The 24641-nt window shown below is 40.3% G+C and overlaps 1 protein-coding gene across 1 annotated transcript in view; it reads left to right on the top strand.

Moving 5' to 3' along the window:
- MLH3 (mutL homolog 3) overlaps positions 1-22236 on the top strand; it is a 44085-nt gene extending 21849 nt beyond the window's left edge. Inside the window, exons 6-11 of the mRNA XM_006865604.1 lie at positions 5117-5228; positions 6176-6335; positions 18703-18726; positions 18825-18903; positions 21024-21175; positions 22114-22236. Coding sequence (XP_006865666.1) covers positions 5117-5228; positions 6176-6335; positions 18703-18726; positions 18825-18903; positions 21024-21175; positions 22114-22236 — 650 coding nt within the window. The remainder of the gene's footprint in view (positions 1-5116; positions 5229-6175; positions 6336-18702; positions 18727-18824; positions 18904-21023; positions 21176-22113) is intronic.
- The last annotated feature ends 2405 nt before the right edge of the window (positions 22237-24641 follow it).

The raw sequence follows: 24641 nt of genomic DNA on the forward strand, positions 1-24641 counted from the left end.
TAGAAAGCAATAGATTTCTTGCTTCTGCCACAAATTCCCCCAGCTGTGAGCCTTCCAACCTTCTAAATATTCCTTTATATGTGGTTCAGAGTTCTGTGACCAGCCCCTGAGCCTGCTTGATCGGGTATTTTGTGTTGTTGCTGGCGGAGCTCCTTTACTGCAGGTCCACCCGATCCACCATCTTGTTTTTCTAGAATGACTATTCTTGATAAGCCTTCATTGTTGTTGCTTTTATTTTTGTTTTAGCTTTTTATTATGAATTGAGTGAAGGTTTACAGAGCAGAAATCATATACTTTGTTTCATTACAATGATTGCAAACCCACCCATGTGCCAAAAATTAACAGTATTTACATCTGTTCACTTTAACTATTGAATTCCTCTCTGCCTCCCACTACTTTCCTCTTTCCTCTGCTAACCTCCCTCTTGTATATTGCCTTCTGTGTTACCCATGTTAACACATGTCTACCCTCTAGTGCATGAATAATTTTCCGTCCCCTAGTAACAATCATAGATTATTTCTTTTATCAGGAAAATCTTTTGTTAACTTTTTACATCATTGATCTTGTATAATTATTTGTCCTTTTGTGAGTCACTAATTTCATTCAGCATAATGTGCTCCAGGTTCATCCATGTCGTGAAGTGTTTCGTAGATTCATCATTAATTCTTCAGTGTGCATAGCATTCCATTGTGTGTAGTATGTACCAAAGTTTGTTTAATCATTCTTCTGCCGATGGGCATTTAGGCTGTCTCCTTCTTTTTGATGTGTCTTTTGTAGACAGCATATTGCAGAATCCTGTTTTCTTACCCATTCTGCTTTCTTTGTCTCTTGATTGGAACATTTAATCTATTTACATTAATATTAATTATCAATAGGTATGAATTGATTGCAGTCATTTTTCTGTGTGTTTTTTTGTGGTTTCACATAATTTACCATGCTGAGTTCACATAATTTATTATGTTCCATATAATTTACTATGTTGAGTTCATTTTGTTTGTTGGTTTTCATTTTTATTTATGTTTTGTTAATGTTTATTAAATCCAATTTTTTTCTCACTTTTTATTTTGATGTGCAGGTGTGTTATTTTTCTTTGAGGTTACCTTGTAATTTTTTCCTTGCTTAAAACAGTCTTTTCTCTCTTGAAATCTACTTGACTTCCGTTCCATTTGGAAGTTCTTTATCTATACTATTCCTTCTTTTTGTTTTGTAGTTGATTTGATTTTACACTGATAACTCAATTTCTCTGTTTTCAGACTTGTAGGTTTGTTTTACTGTAAATACTTCTATGTCTGGATTGAGTTCTGGGTGGTGGTATCATGTAGGGTACTCTCAGGTAGTTTATTATTGTTTCTCAGTTCATAGAACACCCTTGAGCATTTTTTCTTAAGTTGAGATTGTTATTACAAATTTCTTTAATTTCTGTTCATCCAGAAATGTCCTAATTGCAACATTATATTTGAGAGACTGCTTTGCTGGGTATATAATTCTTGGTTGGCAATTTTTTTCTTTCAGAGTCTTTCTTATATATGTTACCCCATTGCCCTCTTGCCTGCATGGTTTCTGCTGAGAAACCAGAGGTTAGTCTTACTGGTTCTCCTTTGTAGATAACTTTTCATTTCTCCTGAGCTGTTCTCATGATTCTTTCTTTGTCTTTGGTTTGAAGAGTTTGGTTATGACCTGTCTTCGTAATTTTCTTTTGGGGTCTGTCCTGTTTGGGGCTTGTTGTCTGTTATCTCCAGGCCATTGTGGTATTATGTTTGTATTTAATTGATGATTATATGTTGGTATATTCTTAGGCTCTCACCAATTGTCTCCTTTGGGTGTAGTTAAAGAGTGAACCTCAGTTTAGGGTGCATTTGGCTGGTGTTGGCTGCTATCATTGATCAGGTGGTACAGGAGCTGCTATTAGCTCTTGCCCAGTGGGTGGAACTACAGAGGTTGCTGTGTGGCTCGGCTGTATAGGCACAGTTGCTGTCTCCTTTTGAGTGGAAAAGAGAACCCCCCCCCCCAAACACACACATATACAAGAAAATAAACAAGGAACCAACATTGAAAAGAGAAAAAAATAAAACAGACAGCAACCCCCCAAAAAAAGAATATGATAACTATAAAGACAAAAGAGGGACAGGAAAATGGAGCTATAGAAGAGAGAAATAAGAGAAATAAAAGAAAGAAAAAATACACTTAAGAATAACTAAAAAAAGAGATGAAGGACAGGAAAATCGAGTTATAGAAAAGAAAAATAAATAAAAACACTTAGAAAAAGCAGGGAGTGGGAAGATGAAAAGAGAAAGCGAGCAATAAGAAAGATCAAAAGGGAAATGAGAAACAGAAGAAAGGAAGGAAAATCAACAGTAGAGATAGAATGGGTAAAGTTCAAGGGAATGGAAAGAGAAGGACGAGGAGGAGAAAGAATAAACAAAAACAATGAAACAAGAAAAAGAAAACTACCAAACCCCAAAACAAAACAAAAAATCTGTTTAGCTGTTGGGTCTAAAGAGGAGAAAACTCTGGGGCCTCCTGCAAGCCAAGGTGTTCATGAGATGGGTTTCACAGCAGAGTTCCTGTCAGCTTCGGTATTATCTATGTTTAAGGCACTCACTCCAGAAGTAGTTCATGGAAGCCCTGATGGAGCTGGTTTCAGTGTCTGTTAGGACCACAGGCAGGATGACTGATTATAATACTGGTCTGGTGCTTCTAAGGGTTCTGTAGGTCTGGAGCAAAGCCCACCTGAATCCACACCAAAGTGGGGCACCAAAGTGGCATAGCTGGCCCCCACCTCACACTGGCATGGATCCCTACCATGTAGCTCTAAACTCCTGGAGTATGCTCTGGGGGTGGATAAGGGTGGGAGCTGACTACAACTCTGGTTACAGGGGACCGTTGGGGGGAAAAGAAGGAATCTACCTTTCCAGTCACATGTGTGAATTTGCTCTGCTAGGCCACCTTCTGTTGCCAAAGCTGCTCACAAAATGGTCACACTGAGTCTGGCCGGCTATTTACCAGTCTGTCTCATTCGCTCAGCTTTTTCTCCCAGTTAGCACTCAGTCCACTTCAGGGTTCCAGGATTTTCATCTGTGTCCATTTCATTGGGTCTCTTATATTCTTGCTATAGGGAATCCATCTAGCGTGTCTGTCTAGTCCACCCTCTAGATGGAAGTCTACTGATAAGCCTTCTTCATATCAAGAATTTTCATTCTTTAAAAAAAAAAGAATTTTCATTCTAGGTTGGGCTTTTCTCTGTTCACCAGGCAGAGATGACCAGCAGATCAGAAAGCCAGTAAATTATTTTTTAATTGAGTTTTAAAATATACTTTATAATCAAATAGATAAAAGTCTGAAAGATACAAAAGGAGATATAATGAAGTCTCCTTTTTCCCTTTGTCTCCTATCTCACCCATTTTTCTTCCCCAGAGGCAACTAGAATGACTAATATTTCTGTATTATCCCAAAATTGATAATGTGCTCTTTAATCTTTGTTACTCATTTTTCTTATCACAAGACAGTTTGTTCCCCAAGTGCTAAAATACCAGGAAAACTCTACTCTTGTGGTCAAGTCATGAAAAACACTAATGTTAAAGAGTTAGGTAATGGCCTAGCGAGCTATTTCATGGACTCAAAGAGTGGCAAAGATATTAGTACCATTTTCACTTTTCCTTATCAAACGAAGGCTTGAATATTGGGAAAGATAGAGCAAAAACAGTGATAGAAAAACTTACATGCCACTCCTTGGGAATAATAAAAACTAATTATTTTCAGAGGCAGAAACCCTTTTAGAGGAATGGAGAATTTTTTTTGAGAATTCCATGATAGTTTCCCAGGAATTAATTATTCACTTCTGTTTTTAAAACCACATTTATTAAATATCAATAGGAACACTGCATTGCTTACTGAATACAAGATTTAAGACTTCTATTTCTTATTTTGCAAAGTACTGCTAAAATGAGTTCACAGGCTGGATAGATTATACTGTTGTTGTTGTTAAGTGTCATCAAGTTGGTTCTGAGTCATAACCACCCTGTATAGTGCTTCTGATGAGTGGCTGGTGAATTTGAGCCTCTGACCTTGCAGTGTAATGCTTATCCTACTGTGCTACACCAGGACTTCAGTATTCTACTGGTTAGACTTTAATAACAGAACACCAAAGCCTGAAACAGAATTGAACACTGAGCACTCTGCTAAGGGCTAGATTAGTTAAATGGCTGTGCCTTACCATTTTCCATATTTTTATGAGTCTCAACAACTTCGCTTACTCCTTTTTTTTCTTTTTTAACTTTTTATTCTGAATTGAGTGAAGGTTTATAGAGCAGATCATCAGCTTTACATTCAACAAATCACATATTTTGCTTCATTACATGGTTGCAATCCCCTCCATGTACCAATAGTTAACAGCATTTACCTCTATTCACTTTAACCACTGCATTCCTCCCTGTGTCTGCCGCCACCCCATCTTTCCTCTGCCAACCTCCCACCGGTTGTATATTGCCTGCCCCATCACCCATGTCAACGCGTGTCTACCCTCTAGCACATGTGTCATTTCTTCCTCCCACCAATGCCATCATAGATTATTTCTTTTATCATGAAAACCTCCCTCTTTTTTTTTTTTTTTTTGGATGTACAAAAAAAACCCAAACAGGAATATATATTGTTTAAACAGCCAAAGGGCACATTCTGGAAGACAGCCGCCCAGCTACCAGTACACAACCTTTCTCTTTCGGTGAGTCTAGAATCCTCAGCTGCATTCTCTCTCCATGCCATCACCTCTACCTCCATCTCTAGTGTTGTTGCTTCTCTGGTTAGGGTCCCACATTCCACTCATGCTTTCTCCCTTGATGGTCCTATGGTCTTCTGTTCCTGGCATGTAAGATTAACTACTCCTACCAGGAGTCCTGGTGTGGCGCTGTGGGTTAATGCGCTAGATTGCAAAGTCAGTTTGAACTGTAAGGTTGGTGGTTCAAGCTCACCAGTTGCTTCTTCGAAACCCTCTAGAGGGTCGCTATGGGTCAGAACCAACTCAACGGCACTTAACAACTACAACAACTTTTTTTTTTACACAACTTCTACCGTTACAATTGGATTTCACTTATTCTTAACCTATTGATCTTTCTTCCAATAGATTCCTATGAGAAGCAACAGCCACAAGACTCTGGTCGGAAAAAATTACTATCTTCTACTATAATTCCACCACTAGAGATAGCAGTGACAGAGGAGCAAAGGAGACTGTTAGGGTTAGTAACATCTGGAGTATGGTAGGTTACCAGTGTGCATTTTCACGATAATTCTTTGAGGTGGAAGCATAACTCTTATTTATTTCTTCATAAAAGGAAACTGAGACCAAGAGAGGTTTTGTGACTTACCCAAGAATACAGTTGTTAAGTGGTTGGTCAGATGCAGGTCTTCTGACTCCACATGGTGTTCCTTCACTAGGCCACAGCTGTTGAATACAGGATAGCATTTCCCTGATAAATTTTTCCAGCATCTGGCTGAGAACACTCTGCCCATTTCTTGGAACAGTCAGTGCCTGTGCTGTGCTGTTTCTGCAGTAATTGCTTCCATTCTTCTTTGTCATGAGGTATTCTGGAGTCTTCATTTTCATTTCCATAATCATCATGGGAAGAATAGTAAGGGGCAAATTATCTAGTGAGTCACAAGATAGGACGTTTTCCCACTTCTGGGCAGCACAAATGATTAAAAATGAAAAGGAGAATTGCCTTTCAATTTATTTCAGGTTTGGGAATATGCTACTGCCAATAAATATGTTTCCCTGGGGCATAATTTATATTAGAGGCACATCCGTTTATTTGCATCCCGTTAATCAGTACTTCTCAGTTCCTGGGGCTGTTAATTACCACCCAGCTTTAATGCTGATTCAAAACATCCTCCTCACTCTTATGGGTGCCAGACTCCTTTAAGTGCCAGCTACATAAAGTTAGCAGATCCTTAGTGAAGAATAGAAACAAGTTGATTTTCCTAATGGAAAAGAAAAAAAAAGAGATTATTATAATTCAGACAGGAAGATTTTATAATAAAGTCCTAAGTAAACTTCCATAAGTGAGAGAAAAAAGCCATACAACTTTTAAAGCCTGTGGCAGCTTTTGAGACACTGTCACGTATTTGGAGCCAGTACTGAAATGTGGATGAAGTATTGCTACTACACTTGAGGTTATCTCCCTAGGTGTTATCATGAGAATCTGGAAGATCTGGGCCTTGAATTTCAATTTCCAGACAGTAGTGATTCTCTGGTCCTTGTGGGAAAAGTACCACTCTGTTTTGTAGAAAGAGAAGCCAGTGAACTTCGAAGAGGAAGATCTACTGTGACCAAGAGTATTGTGGAGGTAAGATTTAGCTGCAGAGGCTGAGGGAATTGCTGTGAATAATGAATGACCTGTTATTTTCTCTATATTCATCTTTCACTCAACAAGCACTTATGAAATGCCTACAGTGTGACACATTTATGAAATGCCTGCTGTGTAGCAGGTGCTAGGTATTGAAAGATCAATTCACTCAAGGTAAGGAAGAAGGACATTAAATAATTACTGTACTGTTGTTAGTAAGCGCTGTCCAATCGGTTCTGTCTGACTCACAGTGACCCTGATTAGAGTTTCTGAGACTATAAATCCTTATGGGATCAGAAAGCCTCATTTTTATGCCACAGGTACCTGGTAGATTCAAACTGCTAACCTTAATTCCTATATACTGTTGTTACTAAGTGCTATTGAGTCGGTTCTGACTCCTATCAACCCTGTACAGGGTGTCCAAGGAACAGCTGGTGGGTTTAAACTTGGGATTTACAGTCCAGTGCTGATCCTACAGCGTAGTAGTGCTATATTCAAAAGTGCTGTGGTAATATAGAGTGGTTATTGTGCCCAGAGTGGGGGCTGCTCAAGGAAACTGTCACAAAAAGCTGAGGGATTTTTTTCAGTCTTAGAGAAGAATAGGAGCCTACCAAGTACAGAAGATGGATGAAGGCGTTCTAGACAGAGAAACCGAGTATCAGAGACTTTAAGGAGATCCTGTACTTAGGGCACGAATCCCTGGTGGCACAACAGTTAAACGCTCAGCTTTCAAGCAGAATGTTGGTGTTAAACACACTACTCTATAGAAGAAAGCTGGGGCCGTCTGCTTCTGTAAAGATGCACAGCCTTAGAAACCCGATGGGACAGTTCTGCTCTGTCATATCAGGAGCTCTGGGAGCATAGTGCTTACCAGTCGGGCTGCTAACCACACGGTCTGCAGTTCGAAACTACCAGCTGTCCCGCAGGAGAAAGATGAAGCTTTCTCTCCTGTAAGGATTCACAGCCTCGGAAGCCCTATGCAGGGTTGCTATGAGTTAGAAACAACTCCATGGCACATAACCACCACCACCACTCTGTCATGTACGTCACTAAGTCACTGTGTGTTGGAATTGACTTGACAGCACCCAGTAACAATGTTTAGGGAATTGGGTCAATAGATACGGCTCCCATTAGAATCATATGGGGTACTGGTAGGACATGACCTGAGATGTTGTTAAGGTCAAATTCCAGAGGAATTTAGCATATTGTGTTAAGTATTTTGTAATATATCCGAATAGACAGCCAGCAATTAATTTTAAACCACCTCAGGACCTTATTTTGTATCACTCCCTTCCCACCTTCCATGCTGAGTCACTTGCTGTAATTATCCAGTAGTCAGTAACTTATCGTCCGTGCTCATTTAGGTCATCAGAAGTGTTTACCGGAGTCTCTGTTCACTACTCCCTCTTGGATCTACTTATTCCTTCTGTGTTCAGTTTTCTTTTTAATGAAGTAAATCGTTAAAATCTTGAATGCTAAAATTTTATAAAATGTCGACAACAAAAATACAAACAATACAATTTAAAAATGGGCAAAGGACACGAACAGACACTTCTCCAAAGAAGACATTCAGGCAGCCAACAAATACATGAAGAGATGCTCACTGCCTTCAAGTCAATTTTGACTCATAGTAACTCTGTACAGCATTTCCGAGGCTATAAATCTTTATGGGAGCAGAAAGCTTCATCTTGCTCCTTCAGAGAGTCTGGTGGATTTGAATTGTTAACCTTGTGGTTAGCAGTCCAGTGTTTATCCTAGGCTGCCTCCACCATTTGAGAGATGCAAATCAAAACAACAGTGGGCTGTCACCTCGTTCCAGCAATGATAGCAGTGATCAATAAAACAAAACAACAAATGCTGGTGAGGGTGTGGGGAGATTGGAGCTATATCATACACTGTTGGTGGGATTATAAAATGGTACAATTACTGTGGAAAATGTATGATGCCTCCTTAAAAAGTTAGGACTAGAGATACTGTATTTCCCCTCTACTTGATATGTATCCTAGAAAACTAAGAGCTCTGACACAAATAGCTATGTACACACCCATATTCATTATAGTGTTGTTCACAATAGCAAAAAGATAGCAACAAACTAAGTGCCTATCAACAGATAGATAAACTCTGATATGTACACACAATGGAATACTACACAAAGCTAAAGAATAATGATGAATCTATAAAGTAGCTCAAAACATGGATGAATGAGGACAGGATACTGAGTGAACTAATCACAAAAAGATAAACAGTGCATGAGATTACTATTACAAAACATCAAGAAAAGGTTTACACACAGAAAGAAACATTCTTTAATGATTGCCAGGGATAGGAGGGGAAGGAGAGAATGTCATTAGTTAGATAGTAAAACCTCAAACCAAACCCACTGCCATGGAGTCTGTTCTGACTCATAGTGACCCTGTATAGGGTTTCTGAGGTTGTACATCTTTACAGAGAAGAAAGCATCCTTTTTCTCCCATGGAGCAGCTGGTGGGTTTGAACTGCTGACCTTGTGATTAGCAGCAGCTCAGTGCTTATCCGACAGTGCCACCAGTCGACATGTATTAACTTGGGTGAAGGGAACGGCAATATACAATAATGGGGAGGTCAGCATAACATGACCAAGGCAAAGGAAGATACTGGGAGTTTATGTAAAAGGCAACAATGGTAAATACTATTGCATTCCCAATCCTTTAGTATCAGTAATGTTGTTGTTAAGTGCCCTTTGAGTCAGTTCCGTCCCATAGTGACCCTGTATAGGGTTCCCGAGGAGCGGCTGCTGAACTTGAACCACCGACCTTGTGGTTCAAACCAGCTGTGCAGTCTAGTGCATTAACCCACAGCGCCACACCAGGACCCGCAGTATCAGTAATAGCAAACAATAATAGATGAGTGAAAACATAGGTAGATGTATAAAGTGAACAGGTGTGGATGGTGTATGGGAGTATATTCATGAGCACATATAGCTGGATAGAGGAGATTTCTACATATGTATTTGCATGTGCTGCACATATATCCAGTTAGATAGTAGAGCATACAGCTGGCAAGGCAGCCATTCGCACAGAACAAGGGGCTACTGAGTGGTTTTAAATCCTTTCACCATATTTACTCAATCTGTATGCTGAACATATAATTTGAGAAGTTGGCCTCAGGACTGGAGGAAGGCTTATTAGCAACCTGCCATATGCAGATGACACTTTGCTTGCTGAAAGCAAAGAGGTCCTGAAGCACTTACTAATACAGCCTTCAGTGTGCATGGAGTACACCTTAATGTAAAGACAACAAAAATTGTCACAACTGGACCAGTAACATCATGATAATCAGAAAAGATTGAAATTGTCAAGGATTTCTTTTTACTTGGATCCACAATAAATGCCCATAGAAGCAGCAGTCAAGAAATCAAATTACATAACTGCATTAGACAAATCTGCTACAAAAGACCTCTTTAAAGTGTTAAAGAGCAAAGATGTCACTTTGAGGATTAAGGTACTTCTGACCTGAGCCATGGTGTTTTTAGTTACCTCATATAACTATTGAAAGTGGAATAGGGAATAAGGAAGACCAAAGAAGAATTGATGCATAGTTTGTATTATAGTGTTGGTAAAGAACATTGAAAATACCATGATCACCAGAAGAAAAATCTGTCTTGTAAAAGCTCCAGCTGGAAGCTCCTTTGAAGTGAAAATGGCAAGACTTTAGCTCACTTTGGACATGTTATCAGAAGGAACCAGTCCCTGAAGAAACACATCATGCTTGATAAAGTAGAGGAGCAGTAAAAAAGGGGAAGACCCGTAATGAGATGGATTGACACAGTGGTGACACCACCTGGCTCAAACAGGAAGGGTTGTGAGAATGGCTCGGGACCAGACAGTGTTTCATTATGTTGTACATAGGGTCACTATGAGTCAGAACCGACCTGATGGCCAATAATAATAATTATAACAAAAATAAGGCAAAGTTATGCAAACTTCTTAGCCAGAATCAAATGCCATGAGGGACTGAGTTGCTGGACTTGAGAGCATAGGACCATAATCAAAGGAAATTTAGGTCAATTGGCATAACACAGTTCATAAAGACAGTGTCTTACATAATACTTTGGTGATCTAGGATCTTAAATGCTTCTGAGTAGCCATCTAAGATACAACTATTGGTCTCTTCCCATCCGGAGCAAAGAAGGATGAAGAAAATCAAAGACTGAAGTAAACAATTAATCCAAATGACTAATGGACCACACAAACCACAGCTTCCACTTGCCTGAGACCAAAAGAATTAGATGGCATCCAGCTACTACTACCAACCACTCTGATCAGAATCACAATCAGAGGGCCTAGACAGAGGGGGACAAAAATGTAGAACAAAATTCAAAATCATAAAAGGGACCAGACTGATCTGGACTGGTGAAAACCCCAAGACTATGTTCCTCAGCCCCCTTCAGTCCTGGAACCTAACCTGCTCTCGTACATCATCTTTCAACCAAACGGTAAACAGGCCTATAAAGAAAACACCTAGAAGAACATGCTCCTCAGAACTATCACTGATAGGAGATCAAAGTTCAGAAGCCAAGATAGTGCAGGAATGATGGGTGACTGGAAATAAGGAACCCAGGCAGGAAGAGTGCTATTACATTGAGGGGGTTGCGGCTAATGTCACAAAACAAAATGCACATAGATTGTTGAATGGAAAATTAATTGGCTCTGTAAACTGTCACCTGTGTAACACTAAAATGTTTTGTTGTTTTTTAAAAAAAAGAGACCATGAATGATACACCCTCTTAGAAAATACCTTTTATCTTCATATTTGCATGATTGCATACTTAAAAATAGAATTCTTCATTGTTACTTAGGAGTACTGGTGGCTCTGTAGGATAAGCATTGGACTGTTAATCGCAAATTCGGCAGTTCTCCACCAGCTACTCCACAGGAGAAAGTTGAGGCTTTCAGCTCACATAAAGATTTACCGCTCCAGAAAGAAACCTAATACAGGGTTGCTATGAGTCAGAACCAACTTGATGACACACAACAACAACAAAAACAACAACTCATTGCCAGTTACCGTAGCATTTTGAAAATATTTCATTTGCCATCAAATTCCACTGTCATCTAATTACATTCTGATTTTCTATGGTTGCTTTTAAGAATCTGTCTTTCGTGTTCTTAGGTTTCACTATGACATGTCTTGGTATGAATTTATTCTCATTTCCTTCTTGGGATGCATCATGCTGCTTCAGTTTGGAAAATGCATAGTCATTATCACTTACAATACTGCTTCTCCCTTACTCTCTCTTGTTGTCTCCTGGAAATCCTGCCTTGTCATTGGACCTTATTGGACAAACTATTGATGACATTGCGAAGAGTGGATATTTCAGAACACTTAATTGTGTTCATGAGGAAACCTGTACATAAACCAAGAGAGAGTTATTTTTCTTTGTCTGTATGCTTCTTAACCTTTCTTTCACATTTTCCATTGCTTCATATTTCGGTGCTGCATTCTGGGAAATTCCTCATTGAATTTAATTAAATTTTCTCTTCACCTGCTACTAAATTAGAGACTTGGCTTACCCACTGAATTTTTTTTTTTCAATTACTGTATTTTTTTATTTCCTGAAAAAAATAATTTACTTGTTCTTTTTTCATGGTGTCCTGATATTTCATTATGGATTTTATTCCTTTTTCTGTAGCTCACCTTGTTTTGTACAAGGGCAGATTGACATGAACTCAGTCTACCATTACCCTAAAAATATATATTTTACACACTGGAAGCACTTACTTGTCTATGCCAAGAAATTTGGAAGACAGCTATCTGGCCAACCGATTGAGATCCTAAGAAAGGTGACTCAGTGGATTATGGAAATCTCTAAACAATATCATTAATATGCCATGCAAGTAAAATTTTAGAGATAATTCAAAAAACAATTGCAGCAGTGCTGCCAGAAGTTCAAACCAGATTCAGAAGAGGATGAGAAACTAGAGATGTCATTGCTGATGTCAGATAGGTCTTGGCTGAAAACAGAGAATACTAGAAAGATGTTTGACTGTGTAAAGGCATTCGATTGTGTGGATCATGACAAGCTATGGACAACATTGCAAAGTATGAGTATTCCGGAACACTTTGTTGTGCTCGTGAAGAACCTGTACGTAAACCAAGAGGAAGTTAACTAGAATAGAACAAGGGAATACTGGATGATTTAAGGTCAGGAAAGGTGTGCATCAGGGTTGTGTCCTTTCACCAGATTTATTCAGTTTGTGTGCTGAGCAAATAATTTGAGAAGCTGGATTTTATGAAGAAGAACATGACATCAGGATTGGAGGAAGACTCATTAACAACCTATAATATGCAGATGAAACAACCTTACATGCTACAAGAGAAGACTTGAATACTTACTGATGAATATCAAAGACAACAGCTTCCGGTATGGATTGCACTTCAGTGTAAAGAAACAAAAATCCCCACAACTGTAAAGGACCAATAAATAACGTCATTATAAATGGACAAAGACTACATTTGTCAAAGACTTCATTTTGCTTTGACCCACAATCAATGCTAATGGAAGCAGCAGTCAGGAAATCAAATCATGTATTGAATTAGGCAAATCTGCTGCACAGGTCCTCTGTAAAGTGTTCAAGTGGAAAGATGTCAGTCAGTTTGCGGACGTCAGATATGCCTGACCCAAGCCATGGTATTTTCAGTCGCCTCATATGCATGTGATAGTGACTAAGGAAGACAGTAGAAGATTTGATGCATTTGAGATATTGTGTTGGACTGCTAGAAGAATAAACAAATCTGTCTTTGAAGAAGTACAGCCAGTTCTTTAGAAGCAAGCAAGGTTGGTAAGACTTAGTCTCTCATGTTTGATGTGTTGTCAGAAGTGACCAGTCCTTGGAAAAAGACATGCATGGTGAAAATTGAGGGTCAATAAAAAAGAGGAAGACCCTTAATGAGACGGATTGACGTGGTGCAGCAACAGTGGACTCAAACTTAACGATTGTGAGCGTGGTGCAGGATCGGTCAGTGTTTCGTTCTATGAGGCAGAGGGTTGCTACGTGTTGGAAACATCTCAATGACACCTAACAACAACAACATACATTACTTTATACTTAAGAAATAGAAATTAGAAGGTAATTTTAGTGCTTAAGCTGTGGGACAGATTGATATGGGGAACGTTTGAAGTAGTAATAACTGAGGACTAGCGCATTCGTTCCAATGAGAGAAGTTGAAGATTTGATTTAAATTCATAGTAGTGGGATTAGGAATAAGGAGCATATTTGAAATATAATTTGGGAGATAGAATCTAGAGGGTCTGGTGAGCCATAGAATATAAGAAACAAAGGAGAAAAGAGAGCTAACAATGATTCTTAGGGTTCTAGTTTGGATGACTGGAAGAATGATGTGCCATTGACCAAGAACAAAATCGAGGAAGATGGATGTGCCTGACTGGGGAGTTAGGCTGTAGTCCAGCTGAATGTATAGTCAGGTGGGAATGTCTAGTGCAGATGTACAGATCTAGCATGTCATAAACATGTCTGGACTGTACACTAAAGCATTAATATTAGATATATTTTGATTGTATCAGAAGCCTGAGATGTGTTGGGGAGGGATTGATATTGTCCAGGGAAAATATGAAGAATAAAAAGGGAAAAAAGCAAAGCATGGACACCAATCAAGCTGGGAGCATAAAAGAGGAAGCTGTAATGATGACTTAAAACAGTTGATCAGAGAGAGGGGTGGGGGGAAACTAGAAATGTACTGTTGCCAAACCAAGGGAAGAGTTTCACAAAGGAACGCAGTGGTCAACAATGGCCATAAAGTAAAGCCTGAAAAAATGTTTGTTGGATTTGCCTGTCATACAGACATTGGCTACATTGTGGAGTCACTTCTTGGAGGGATGAGGCAGCAGACAGATCTCAGTGGGTCAGGGAGTGAGTAAAGGAGAGGGGTGGGGCTAGTAGACTATTCTTCCAAGGACATTGGCTACTTACAGAAGAGAGATAAACAATAGCTTAAGGTTAAGGAGCTCTGGTAGTGTAGTGGTTGCCAATCGGACAGCAAACCACAAGGTCAGCAGTTCGAAACTACCAGCTGTTCCACGGGAGAAAGATGAGGCTTTCTGCTCCCGTAAAGATTTACAGCCTCGGAAACCCTGCACAGGGTCACTATGGGTCGGAACCGACTCCATGGCACACAACAAAGGTTAGGGAAGAGTCGGGAGCAGAACACAAGGTTGATGGTGGATTTTTGTTTTAAGAATAACGAGACTTTACCATGTTTGTAGATAAAGGCAAGCAGACAGCTGAGAGGAACAGGCAGTGAACAGTGCCAGCTCTTGGTTTTACCTTTCCTGAAGTTGCCTTCTATCAGACCTTTGCTTTACTTTCAGCAGAGCTCTTTTTTTCCCACCAGAACTTGTTTTTTCTCAGGCTCCTCCTCTAAATTGTTTTACATCCAAAAGATAAGATCTGTTGGAATCTTTATTTTGTAATTCAATCCCTAAATATTTAACCAGAAAATTATAATAAAAACTTTTCCTGAAGTTACTTCAAAGACTTCAAAATTTAAGTTTACTTCAAATTGAAACAAAGCTTATGGCTTCAGAAAATTTTGATTATGTTAAGTCAGGCTGTTCAAGAGATTTTGTTGATTCTGAAAGAAGTTGGAGCAGTTTGGGTGTCTTAAAGAGGAGGTTGCTACTCAGACCTTTGTTGTTGTTGTTAAGTAACTTTGAGTAAGTTCCAATTCATAGCAACTCTGTATAGGGTTTCTCAAGAGCTGCTGGTGGGTTTGAACCACTGACCTTGTGGTCCAGTGCTTATACTACAGTGCAACACCAGGACTCCAAACTTGAATCCTAGTAGTTGAAAAATGACTAATGCATCCTTCTAGAAAGTTCTGTCATCTAGCCTGATAAATGAGCCTTGTAATCCACGGGAGAAAGATGAGGCTTTCTACTCCCGTAAAGATTTACAACCTCAGAAACCCTGTATAGGGTCGCTATGGGTCGGAACCGACTCGATGGCACTTAACAACAACAACAACAAACATTATTTAAGTTGTTTTGCATTAATGTTGTTGTTAAGTGCCGTCGAGTCGGATCCAACCCATAGCGACCCTATACAGGGTTTCCAAAGAGCGACTGGTGAGCTTGAACTGCCGACCTTGTAGTTCAAACGGCTTTGCAGTCTAGCGCATCAACCCACAGCGCCACACCAGGACTCCATTGTTGTTGTTAGGTGCCATCAAGTCGATGCCAACTCATAGCAACCCTGTGCACAACAGAATGAAACACTGCCCAATCCTGGGCCAACCTCACAATTGTTGCCGTGCTTGAGCCCATTGATGCTGCCACTTTGCCAGTCCATCTCACTGGGGTCTTCCTCTTTTTTTCTGACCCTCCACATTACCAAATATGATATACTTCTCCAGCAACTGGTCCCTCCTGACAATATGTCCGAAGTATGAGAGATGAAGTTTGGCTATCCTGGCTTCCAAGGAACACTCTGTCTTCACTTCTTCCAACACATCTGTTTGTCCTTTTGGCAGCCCATGCACTTTCAATATTCTCTCCAGCACCGTAACTCAAATGCATCAATTCTTCTGTGATCATCCTTATTCACTGTCCAGCTTTCACATGCATATGAGGTTATTGAAAATACCAAGGCTTGGGTCAGGCGCACCTTAGTCCTAAAGCTGCATTAATAGAACCATCAAATTGTGAAATGAACTGAGACTGAAGTTTTACAGTCCCAGGTACACAAGCAAGGGGTGAGAAAAGCAAGAAAGTTAGGTTTGATCGCTAATTAAGCTTTATTCGATGGTCAAATATTGAGACATAGTTCTTTTTAGGTATATTTGGGGAAATACGTAGTTTTAAAAATAATGTCATATAGTCCTTAAAATAATGTCATGTATTCCTTAACACTTAGATCTTGGTAAGAGCTCATTCATAAGCACGGCAGACTTAATTATATATGAGGGAGGAGAAAGAATTTTTCGGAGTCTAGTTTAAAAAGAAAATCTCCTTTTTTAGGAAGTTGATTTCTACATAGGAGAAATTTATACATTTCTAGGAGTAAGGAAATCCTGTTGGGGGTTGGGGTGGGTCTTTTTTTTTACTTGTGATTTGGGTGAAAGTTTACAAAGCAGATTAGTTTTCTATCGATGATTCATACTTATTTTGTTTTTAAGACATGGATTGCAATCCTCAAAATGAAAAAAAAAAAAAAAGAAATCCTATATTTATAGTTTCTATTCATCCTTTCCAACCTCTTCCTGTCTTCTGAGCTTTATTCCTGGGCAAATGCTGCCCTCTTAATCTCCTGTGATTGATTTTTCTAAGGAATGTGCACCTCCTGGGTGTTATTGTTCACCTTGGGTGGTGTTTAGCTGAAAGTTACGCCATGGGGAAGAGTTCAGTTATGGGCTTGAAGGGTGACCAGTCTCCAGCTAACCAGGAAGCCGGTTTTTTGTTAAATTATTATTTTTGTGATTGAAGTTTTGCTCCTCATTTTTTTCCTGCTGTATCCAGGATCTTCTATTGTGACTCCTTTCAGAGTGGTAGCTAATCTGGGCACCATCTAGTTCATCTGTGGAGGCTGAGTGAGGTTCAATGGTCCATTATTCCTGTGGCCTAATTGTTTACAAATGTCTTTGATTTTCTTCACTCTTCTTTGCTTCAGACAGGGAGAGATCAGTCCAGTTTTTCTTCTAAAGAAATGATTAAATGTGCCATTTCTGTAAAACAGTTGTTGTTTTTTTTCTTGAGGTAAATTAGTAGCATAAAATAGTGTCTGCTTTAAATGTCTTTGAAGTTCATTTGTAAATACTAACATCTGCAGGGATAGAACTACTGAAAAGGATGTCCCAGGGGCTGAGACATGCAAGGGGACAAACTTCTCAACAGAAGTGCCTCAGAAAAGAAGTGTTTTGACCTGAAAGTGAATGTCTGAAAAAGCATGTGGGAACTAAAGTGGCCATTTGCTTATGTTTATGGAATTTAAACAAGTGTTATCCCAAGTGCCCAGTTGTGTTAGTGACTGTTGTATATTTGTCCTCAGTTTGGATCAAATAGTACACTTATTCTGGCTAAGATCACAACTCCAAACACACGGCCTCTTGGTCGGAAGTAGCCCCGATATGTGGAATCAGTTAATCAGCAAAGGCTATTCTCAGAGCTGCATGACCTACTTAGTGGTGAGCTCTTTCTGCAGAAAGTCTCAGTAACTAAGCATATTTTATGTTCAACAAGAATTGGTATTACCCTGACAAGTGGCTGATGGGTTCGAACCACAAGAATACTATCAATATGTAAAATACTTAATTTTTGGTTACTATAAAAAAAATAAAGGAATTAGATTTATTAAACCTTCAAAAAAAAAAAAAAAGAATTGGTATAACCTTGGAAATTCATATGCAAAGTTCCATACAAAATATAAATGTGCTGTTGTGTTGGGTCCCTCTTACTCAGGGGCATTTTTTAAAAAAAAGAATTTTTAGAGCAGTTTTAGGTTTACAGAAAAATGATGCAGTAGAGCGTTCCTCTGGCTTCTTTCCCCACTGCAGTTCAGTGGTGCATGTGTATGCTCACAGAACCAATCTTGATTGAAAATGATCATTTATTCATGTCCGAGAGCTTATACTAGGGCTCACTCTCTTGAACAGTTCTAAGGGTTTTGACTGATGTGATGCTGTAAGATAAGCAGTGGACTGCTAACTGCAAAATCAGCAGTTCAGACCCACTGGTAGCTCCTAGGAAACCCTGTAAGTTGCTGTTTTGTTGTTAAGTGCCGTCGGGTTGGTTCTGACTCATAGCGACCCTGTGTAGGGTTTCTGAGGAGTGGCTCGTAAGTTTGAACCACCAGTCTAGCAGTTCAAACTGACCGTGTGGTTTAGTGCTTATCCTACTGCATTACACCAGTACTCCAGGAGTTGCTATTACAGCTTCTGAAACCATGTGAGTTGTTGAGTCAGAACTGACACGATGGCACTTAACCACAAGATGGTGTTGCATATAATTTATACCAATTAACATGTTAAATAGGCAAAACTAAATCCCTATCCTGCAGGACAGAGGAGAACTGCTCTATGGGATTTCCATGGGGGTAAATCTTTACCCGAACAGAAAGCCTCATCTTTCTCCTGTGGAGCAGCTGGTAGGTGGGAATCACTGACCCAGTGCTTGCCCCACTGCACCACCAGGACTCTTCTGTAGTACACACAGCTAACACTCTTGGCTGATAACCGAAAGGTTTGTGGTTCAAGACCCCCAGAGGCACTGTCAGGAGGCATATTGTAAAGATAAAATTGAGATCTTTTGTAAACTATAAATGGACAAGTACAACACAGCAGTAGTTTAATGTGTGTGTTCCATTTTGTTTTTTAGGAATTTATTCGAGAACAAGTGGAGGTAAGCCTTTCCCTTCTCTCAGGGATGTATACCACACACAAAAAGCTCCATTATCTCATTTCCTTGACCTGTTAACAAAGAATGTGTTTATGTATTAGCTACTCCAGACCACAGGAGGCATCCAAGGGACTTTGCCACTGACTGTCCAGAAGGTATTGGCATCCCAAGCCTGCCATGGTAAGACCCTCAGGGCCCTCTGTGGATGCTGTGGATGCTCAGCACTGACAGACTAGGAAGGGAACTGAAGGCTCACTCACTGCTCTCAGAGTGTACAATTTCCATCAAGAAACTCATTGTATTCAACAAAGGCCTAAATATTTTTAAATGACTTTTGCAAAGCAAACTGCAACCAGCCCATTGCTGTCAAGCCAGTTCTAACTCACGGCGATGCCATGTGCTGCCCTTTGTATAGCAGAACTGCTCCATGCATGGGGTTTTCTTGGCTGTAGTCTGTATGGGAGGAGTTCACCAGCCCTTTCTTCAACACACAGCCAAATACCAACATGTATATTTGACTACAATGCAAACTGACTGACTGACTTACGTAACTGAGTGACTGGCTGCATTTTGAAATCAAGTTTTGAATGAGCCAAGGGACATGGATTCATAGGATGGAGAGGGAAATAAACTTTAGGGAAAGGAAACAGCATGTGCAGAGATCTGAACACTGAAACCAATTAGTTACATGAAGAGCAATGAAGACATTTGTAGAAAAGAAGCCTTGAAGGTTGCATCCAAACCTTTAGTTTTAACACTGAAATAATGGCGTATTCAAGAGTAGGGTTTGTTGTTAAGTACCGTGGAGTCGGTTCCAACTCATAGTGACCCTGCACAGGGTTTCCAAGGCTGAAAGTCTTGTTTCTCCCGCCGAACAGCTGGCAGTTTCGAACTGAGGTTCACAGCCCGATTCATAACCACTACGCTACCAGAGCTCCTAAGAGTAGGGTACAAAGGTAAAACATAGACAGGGGTATGATGACACTTACTGTAGGGAATCTCCTGTTCTCTCATATGACTACAGTGTGGTCTTCAGTCCACTGGCACCACCCCTTGTACAACAGTCCTCACTTTATTCCGTCTTTTTGTGCTTAGGAACATGATCCATCTCCTGCAAACCTTGGTCTGTTATTTGCACATATTCTAAACTCCTTTACCTCTTGTCCAGTTTTGACTCCTCACATTTATTCTATCACAAAATTTTGTAATCTGTGCTTTCAAAATGTGTCTTTAATCTATCGAGTTCCTCCTGTCTCCATTACATCACCAGCTTTTGCCACAGTTGATTCTTTCCATACCCACTGACTCCCTTCCAGATCATTCTTCCCTCAACACTTAAGAACCTTCTAGAAACGTCCCTCTGATCATGTCATCCTTCAGAGTAAAACTCTTCAATGACGACTCATTGCTCTTGGGATAAAGATGTTCTTTACCATGGCCTACCAGGTTCTTCCTGATGTGCTCTTGCCTGCCTCTCATCTCCCATCATCCTCCACCTAGCTGTGTACAGCCCAGCCTTGCTACTTCAGTCTTGTCCCTCTGGTTGCCACAGCTGTCATCTGCATGGGCCTTTTCTTCTGCACTTGCCTTTCTGTTTCTTCTTCAATTAGCAAAATCTTTCTTAAGGCCTCAGCTTAAATATAATTCTGTCAGAGAAGACTTCCTGACCTCCGAAAGTGGGTTTGGTCTTCCTATTATGTAGCCTTTCAGATCCTGTGCTTTGTAGTACTTATATTTATCTTTAAATTATTGTGTAATGATCTGTTCTGTGTTTATCTCATATACTCAATTGTAAGCTGTGTGAGGGTAGAGCTATCTCTCTCATTCATTGCCTGGCAGATAACTATTTTCTGACTGAATAAATGATCATGTGTAGTTTGACAGTATAAGTGTTCGTGGTAGAAATTAAGAATTTTTTTTTTTGAAAAATAAATGGTACATTGAGGGAAATATTCAGAAACCTTTGTGATGGACTGACTAGCTGTGAACAAAAGATGACCTCATTTTCACAGACCTGAAAGGAATAAAGCTGTATTCTTGCCTCTGAGAAAAACCCTGAAAGAAATCTTAGCAAGCTAAGGAATGCGATGGGGAGGACAAATACTCCATAGGGAAAGAAAGCCAAGAGACAGGTGTAGCCTGAAGCCTTAGTTTCATCCATGACCACAAGCCCAGTTTCAAGCCGTACTGAAGGCACATTAAAGGACCCTGAGAAGTGTTACTTTCCCAGCTGTTGGCTCTGGCCCAGGTCAGTATCAGTCACCCACTGCCAACAACATGACGCCTTCTCTTTCGTTCAGGGGCCATTAAGTTTAATGATGGTCTGAGCCTCGAGGAGAGCCACCGCCTTATCGAAGCTCTGTCCTGCTGCCAGCTGCCATTCCAGTGTGCTCACGGGAGACCTTCTATGCTGCCATTGGCTGATACCGACCATTTGGAGCAGAAAAAACAGGTATTTTAATGAATAACAGGAGCAGGCAGGAATAAAGTTTATCTCATCTTTTTAGTTCCTGTCATCCAAATGACATCGCCTTAATCCTTTCCAAAACATATAAGAGCTTTGAAAAATGTACATTAGAAATTTCATATAAAGGCTCTTCCATTTCATGTTCCAGCACAAATTGAAAATGAAGTTTAGCTCAACACACACAACAGGCTTATGGGTCCTGAACATCTTGCCTACTGACTCGAGGTATGACAAGATGCTGAAGTTCTTCCCAGGCTACAGAAAGTTGTTAGAAATCCAGCAGACTCATGATTGGCAAAATACAGCCTAAACATCGAGTTGCTTGATGGTTCTTGTTAGATTGGGGACCTGTCACCATAGCTTGCCAGCTCCAGGGTCTCTGGAGTCGTACAGTTTGGGGATCATCAAGAAAGGGAACCAAACTCAGATCTCTCCATTATGTTTGGCCATGATTACTCACAGGCTCAGGAACAATGATGTGGATAATGCAAAAAAGGCACAGAGTGGTTTAAATTAAGGACATTTCTTCCCTTATTACAATTTTAAATGAAACCACACCCGAGAGCATAATAGGACTGTCCATGTTGCTGCTCTCCAGAATCCTCTCTGCTGCTGACCACCTGCGGACGGCTGTCAAGGCTCCTCTTGGAGAGAGCTGTCAGGCACTAATTAAGGTCTTCTGGTGCCTGACTTTACTCCATTATCACCTTTTTGTTTCACATGACAAAATCAAAATTAAACAGTTTTGCCCCTATTGCTGAAGGAGATGGGAATCGAGACTTAGTGCCATTTTTCCGAGGAAACCTACTCTTTCCTGAAACCAGACATTAAATTTAACTAGATTTAAACAGTCATAGTTAGGAAAACCTCTACACCACTTGGCTTGTTGTATGCTAATTGAATTTGCTCTGTTTCTTCCATAGACTAAGCCCAATCTTGCAAAGCTTCGCAGAATGGCCCAGGCCTGGAATCTGTTTGGAAAAGCAGAAGGATGTGGTACCAGGCAGAGCCTGCAGGCACCCGTACCTTCCAGTGAGCCAACATGAGGACAGAATTAGGGATCTGTGAGGAGCCACAGGCTGGAGTCAAGCTTAGCATGCAGCAACAGCTGCTGATAATCTTGACTGAGTCAGCTTGGTGCACCTGAGCCACTTCAAGACGGCAGGGTTCTTGGCAGCCTTTCTCAAGATGTACCTGGACAAGAATAAAATCCAGTCTTCCATTTCCACTCATGGACACCAGAAGTTGGCATGTATCAACTTTTTAAACACATTTAAAGGATAAAATTTGGTTCATTTCTAGTTGGCTGTTTTGTGTTTTTGTTATTTAGAGGGTCGGGGTGCAATTGTCTTCTAACCTCAAAATTTGCCTCATTTAGCTGGTGTGAAACTCCCAGGGATAATAAAGCCTGCGTCTCTGGGCCCAGTCACTGCTCCATTGATCCCTTCCTTTCCCGTTAGTCTTCTTCACACCCTCTGCTGCTTCTAAGTCCCTGAGTTACAGAAGCCATTGCTCAGACCTTTCACTTTATTAAAAGCTATTGATAAAGAGAAAGGACGAGGACAGAACAGAAAAAACTGATCCTGATTTCTCCCTTGCTGTGTTTTTATTGCCTCTTTAAAAACTCTGTCAGGGACTCATTTTGTTCATATCCCAAATCAGTGAAATGGTGAAAGTGTTAGGAAGTTGTTCTTTAAAATCTGAATTTTTGGTACTTTATGAAGTATCTCTTTATGTGAAAGCAGCTACCATGTCAAAATGCAGTATTGATACTTTCAGCCTAACCAGGTGCGTTCTCCACTCTTCTCCCCCGATCAGGGTTCTTTGGGTCCTTTCACCTTGTGTCTTGGCTTAGTTACCATAAGGCTGTCTGATGGCCTCGTCATTCCATGTGGGACCAGGGCTGGTCTGTTCTGCAAATACTTGTTAGGCCATACTTAATCTGAATTTCCACACCTTTTTCAGATGACTTGATTGCTGGTTAATGAGACTTCAGTAGACTTAAGATCTTACAGAAGAAGAAAACTCAGGTCATTGCAACTGGGCTGTTGTACAATAAATAAGATGTTGCTGAGAATTTCCACTTTTGTATTTCCTGATGAGACTGTTAAAATTGGCCTTTGTATCAATGGAATGACTTTCCTCGTTTTTAACACAGGAAACAAATGTGTGCTCATGGAAGAACAGTTCATTTGCCAGCAGCTCTGGAGGGAATCTTACAGGAGCAATGAAGTGTTGGCATTCATTAGCCTCTGCCTCCCAGAAGGTTCAGGGAAGGCCTTCACAAGTTGTCAAGGGGATCCTGGTAGAGCTACACAGTTGGAGCCCTGTCTAAAACTGGCCTTTCTTCTTCCTAACACTTATAAACAGGTGTTTCATTACGCCAGTAGACATGACTTTAGGAAGAGGGGTGTGTGCAGGGGATGTGCAAGCCTGTCAGGGACTGTGCCTCCACTCTCCAGGGCTACATGGGAGCCAGCTGTCCAGGGAGTTTTTAAAAACCGTTTTTAGGTCAGACTAAATTGTGAGATTTAGAAACAAAAAGTGTTAAACAATAACTTACTAGGATGATGGGGTATGATTTCAGAAGTTGTTGCTATCATCTCAAACTGCGTTCTTGAGAGTAGCAGGAGGATTAGAAAAAAATCTGTAACATTTGCAACCAGTTTTCCTAGTTAGCCAAACTCAAGCAGCGTGTGAGAGATTCTATTAAAATTCTTTATAAACTCAGCATGCATCAGCAGAAAACCAACCTAGTAGCCAAAAGTATCTAGCAGATTCCTTTTACTGCCTGTGAGGATCTTGTTTTGCTTTTAACTTGGGTGCCATAGACCAAGGTAACTCCTTTATGGTGGTTTAAGGGTTACCAAGTTTTGTCTGTTTTAACTTTTTAACGACCCTATGAGATAAAGTAGTAATATTTTATCCATCTTGCCTCTTTTTCACTCTCTCTCAGCTGAAATTGCTCATCCACAGTGAGATGGCAAACAGGTGGGTCGGCCCAGAAGGGAGGAAAAGAAAGAAGAAATCTGAGAAACCAAAATTCAAGATGATGGTTGCTAGTTGTCACTGACTCCTGGCAACTCCATATACAACAGAACAGAAGGTTGCCCGGTCTGAATCCACTGCTGAAAGCCTTCCAAGGGGGTTCATCTTCCAGCACTAAATCGGACATAATCTGTTGTCATCTAGAGAGTTTTCATTAACTAATAAGGAGCCCTGGTGGTGCAACAGTTAAGCACTAGACTGCTGACTCAAAAGGTGGCAGTTCAAATCCATCCAGCAGCTCCACAGGATAAAGACCTGGTGGAAGCTCTATGGGACACTTCTCCTCAGGCACATGGGCTCACTATGAGTTAGAATCCACTCAGCAGCACCTAACTACAACACTTTTCAGAAGTTAATCACCAGGCCTTTATTTCTAGCTTTAGTCTTGAACCTCCACTGAAAC

This window comes from Chrysochloris asiatica, unplaced genomic scaffold (genome assembly GCF_000296735.1).
Source record: "Chrysochloris asiatica unplaced genomic scaffold, ChrAsi1.0 scaffold00079, whole genome shotgun sequence".
In the NCBI taxonomy this organism is placed as follows: Eukaryota; Metazoa; Chordata; class Mammalia; order Afrosoricida; family Chrysochloridae; genus Chrysochloris; species Chrysochloris asiatica.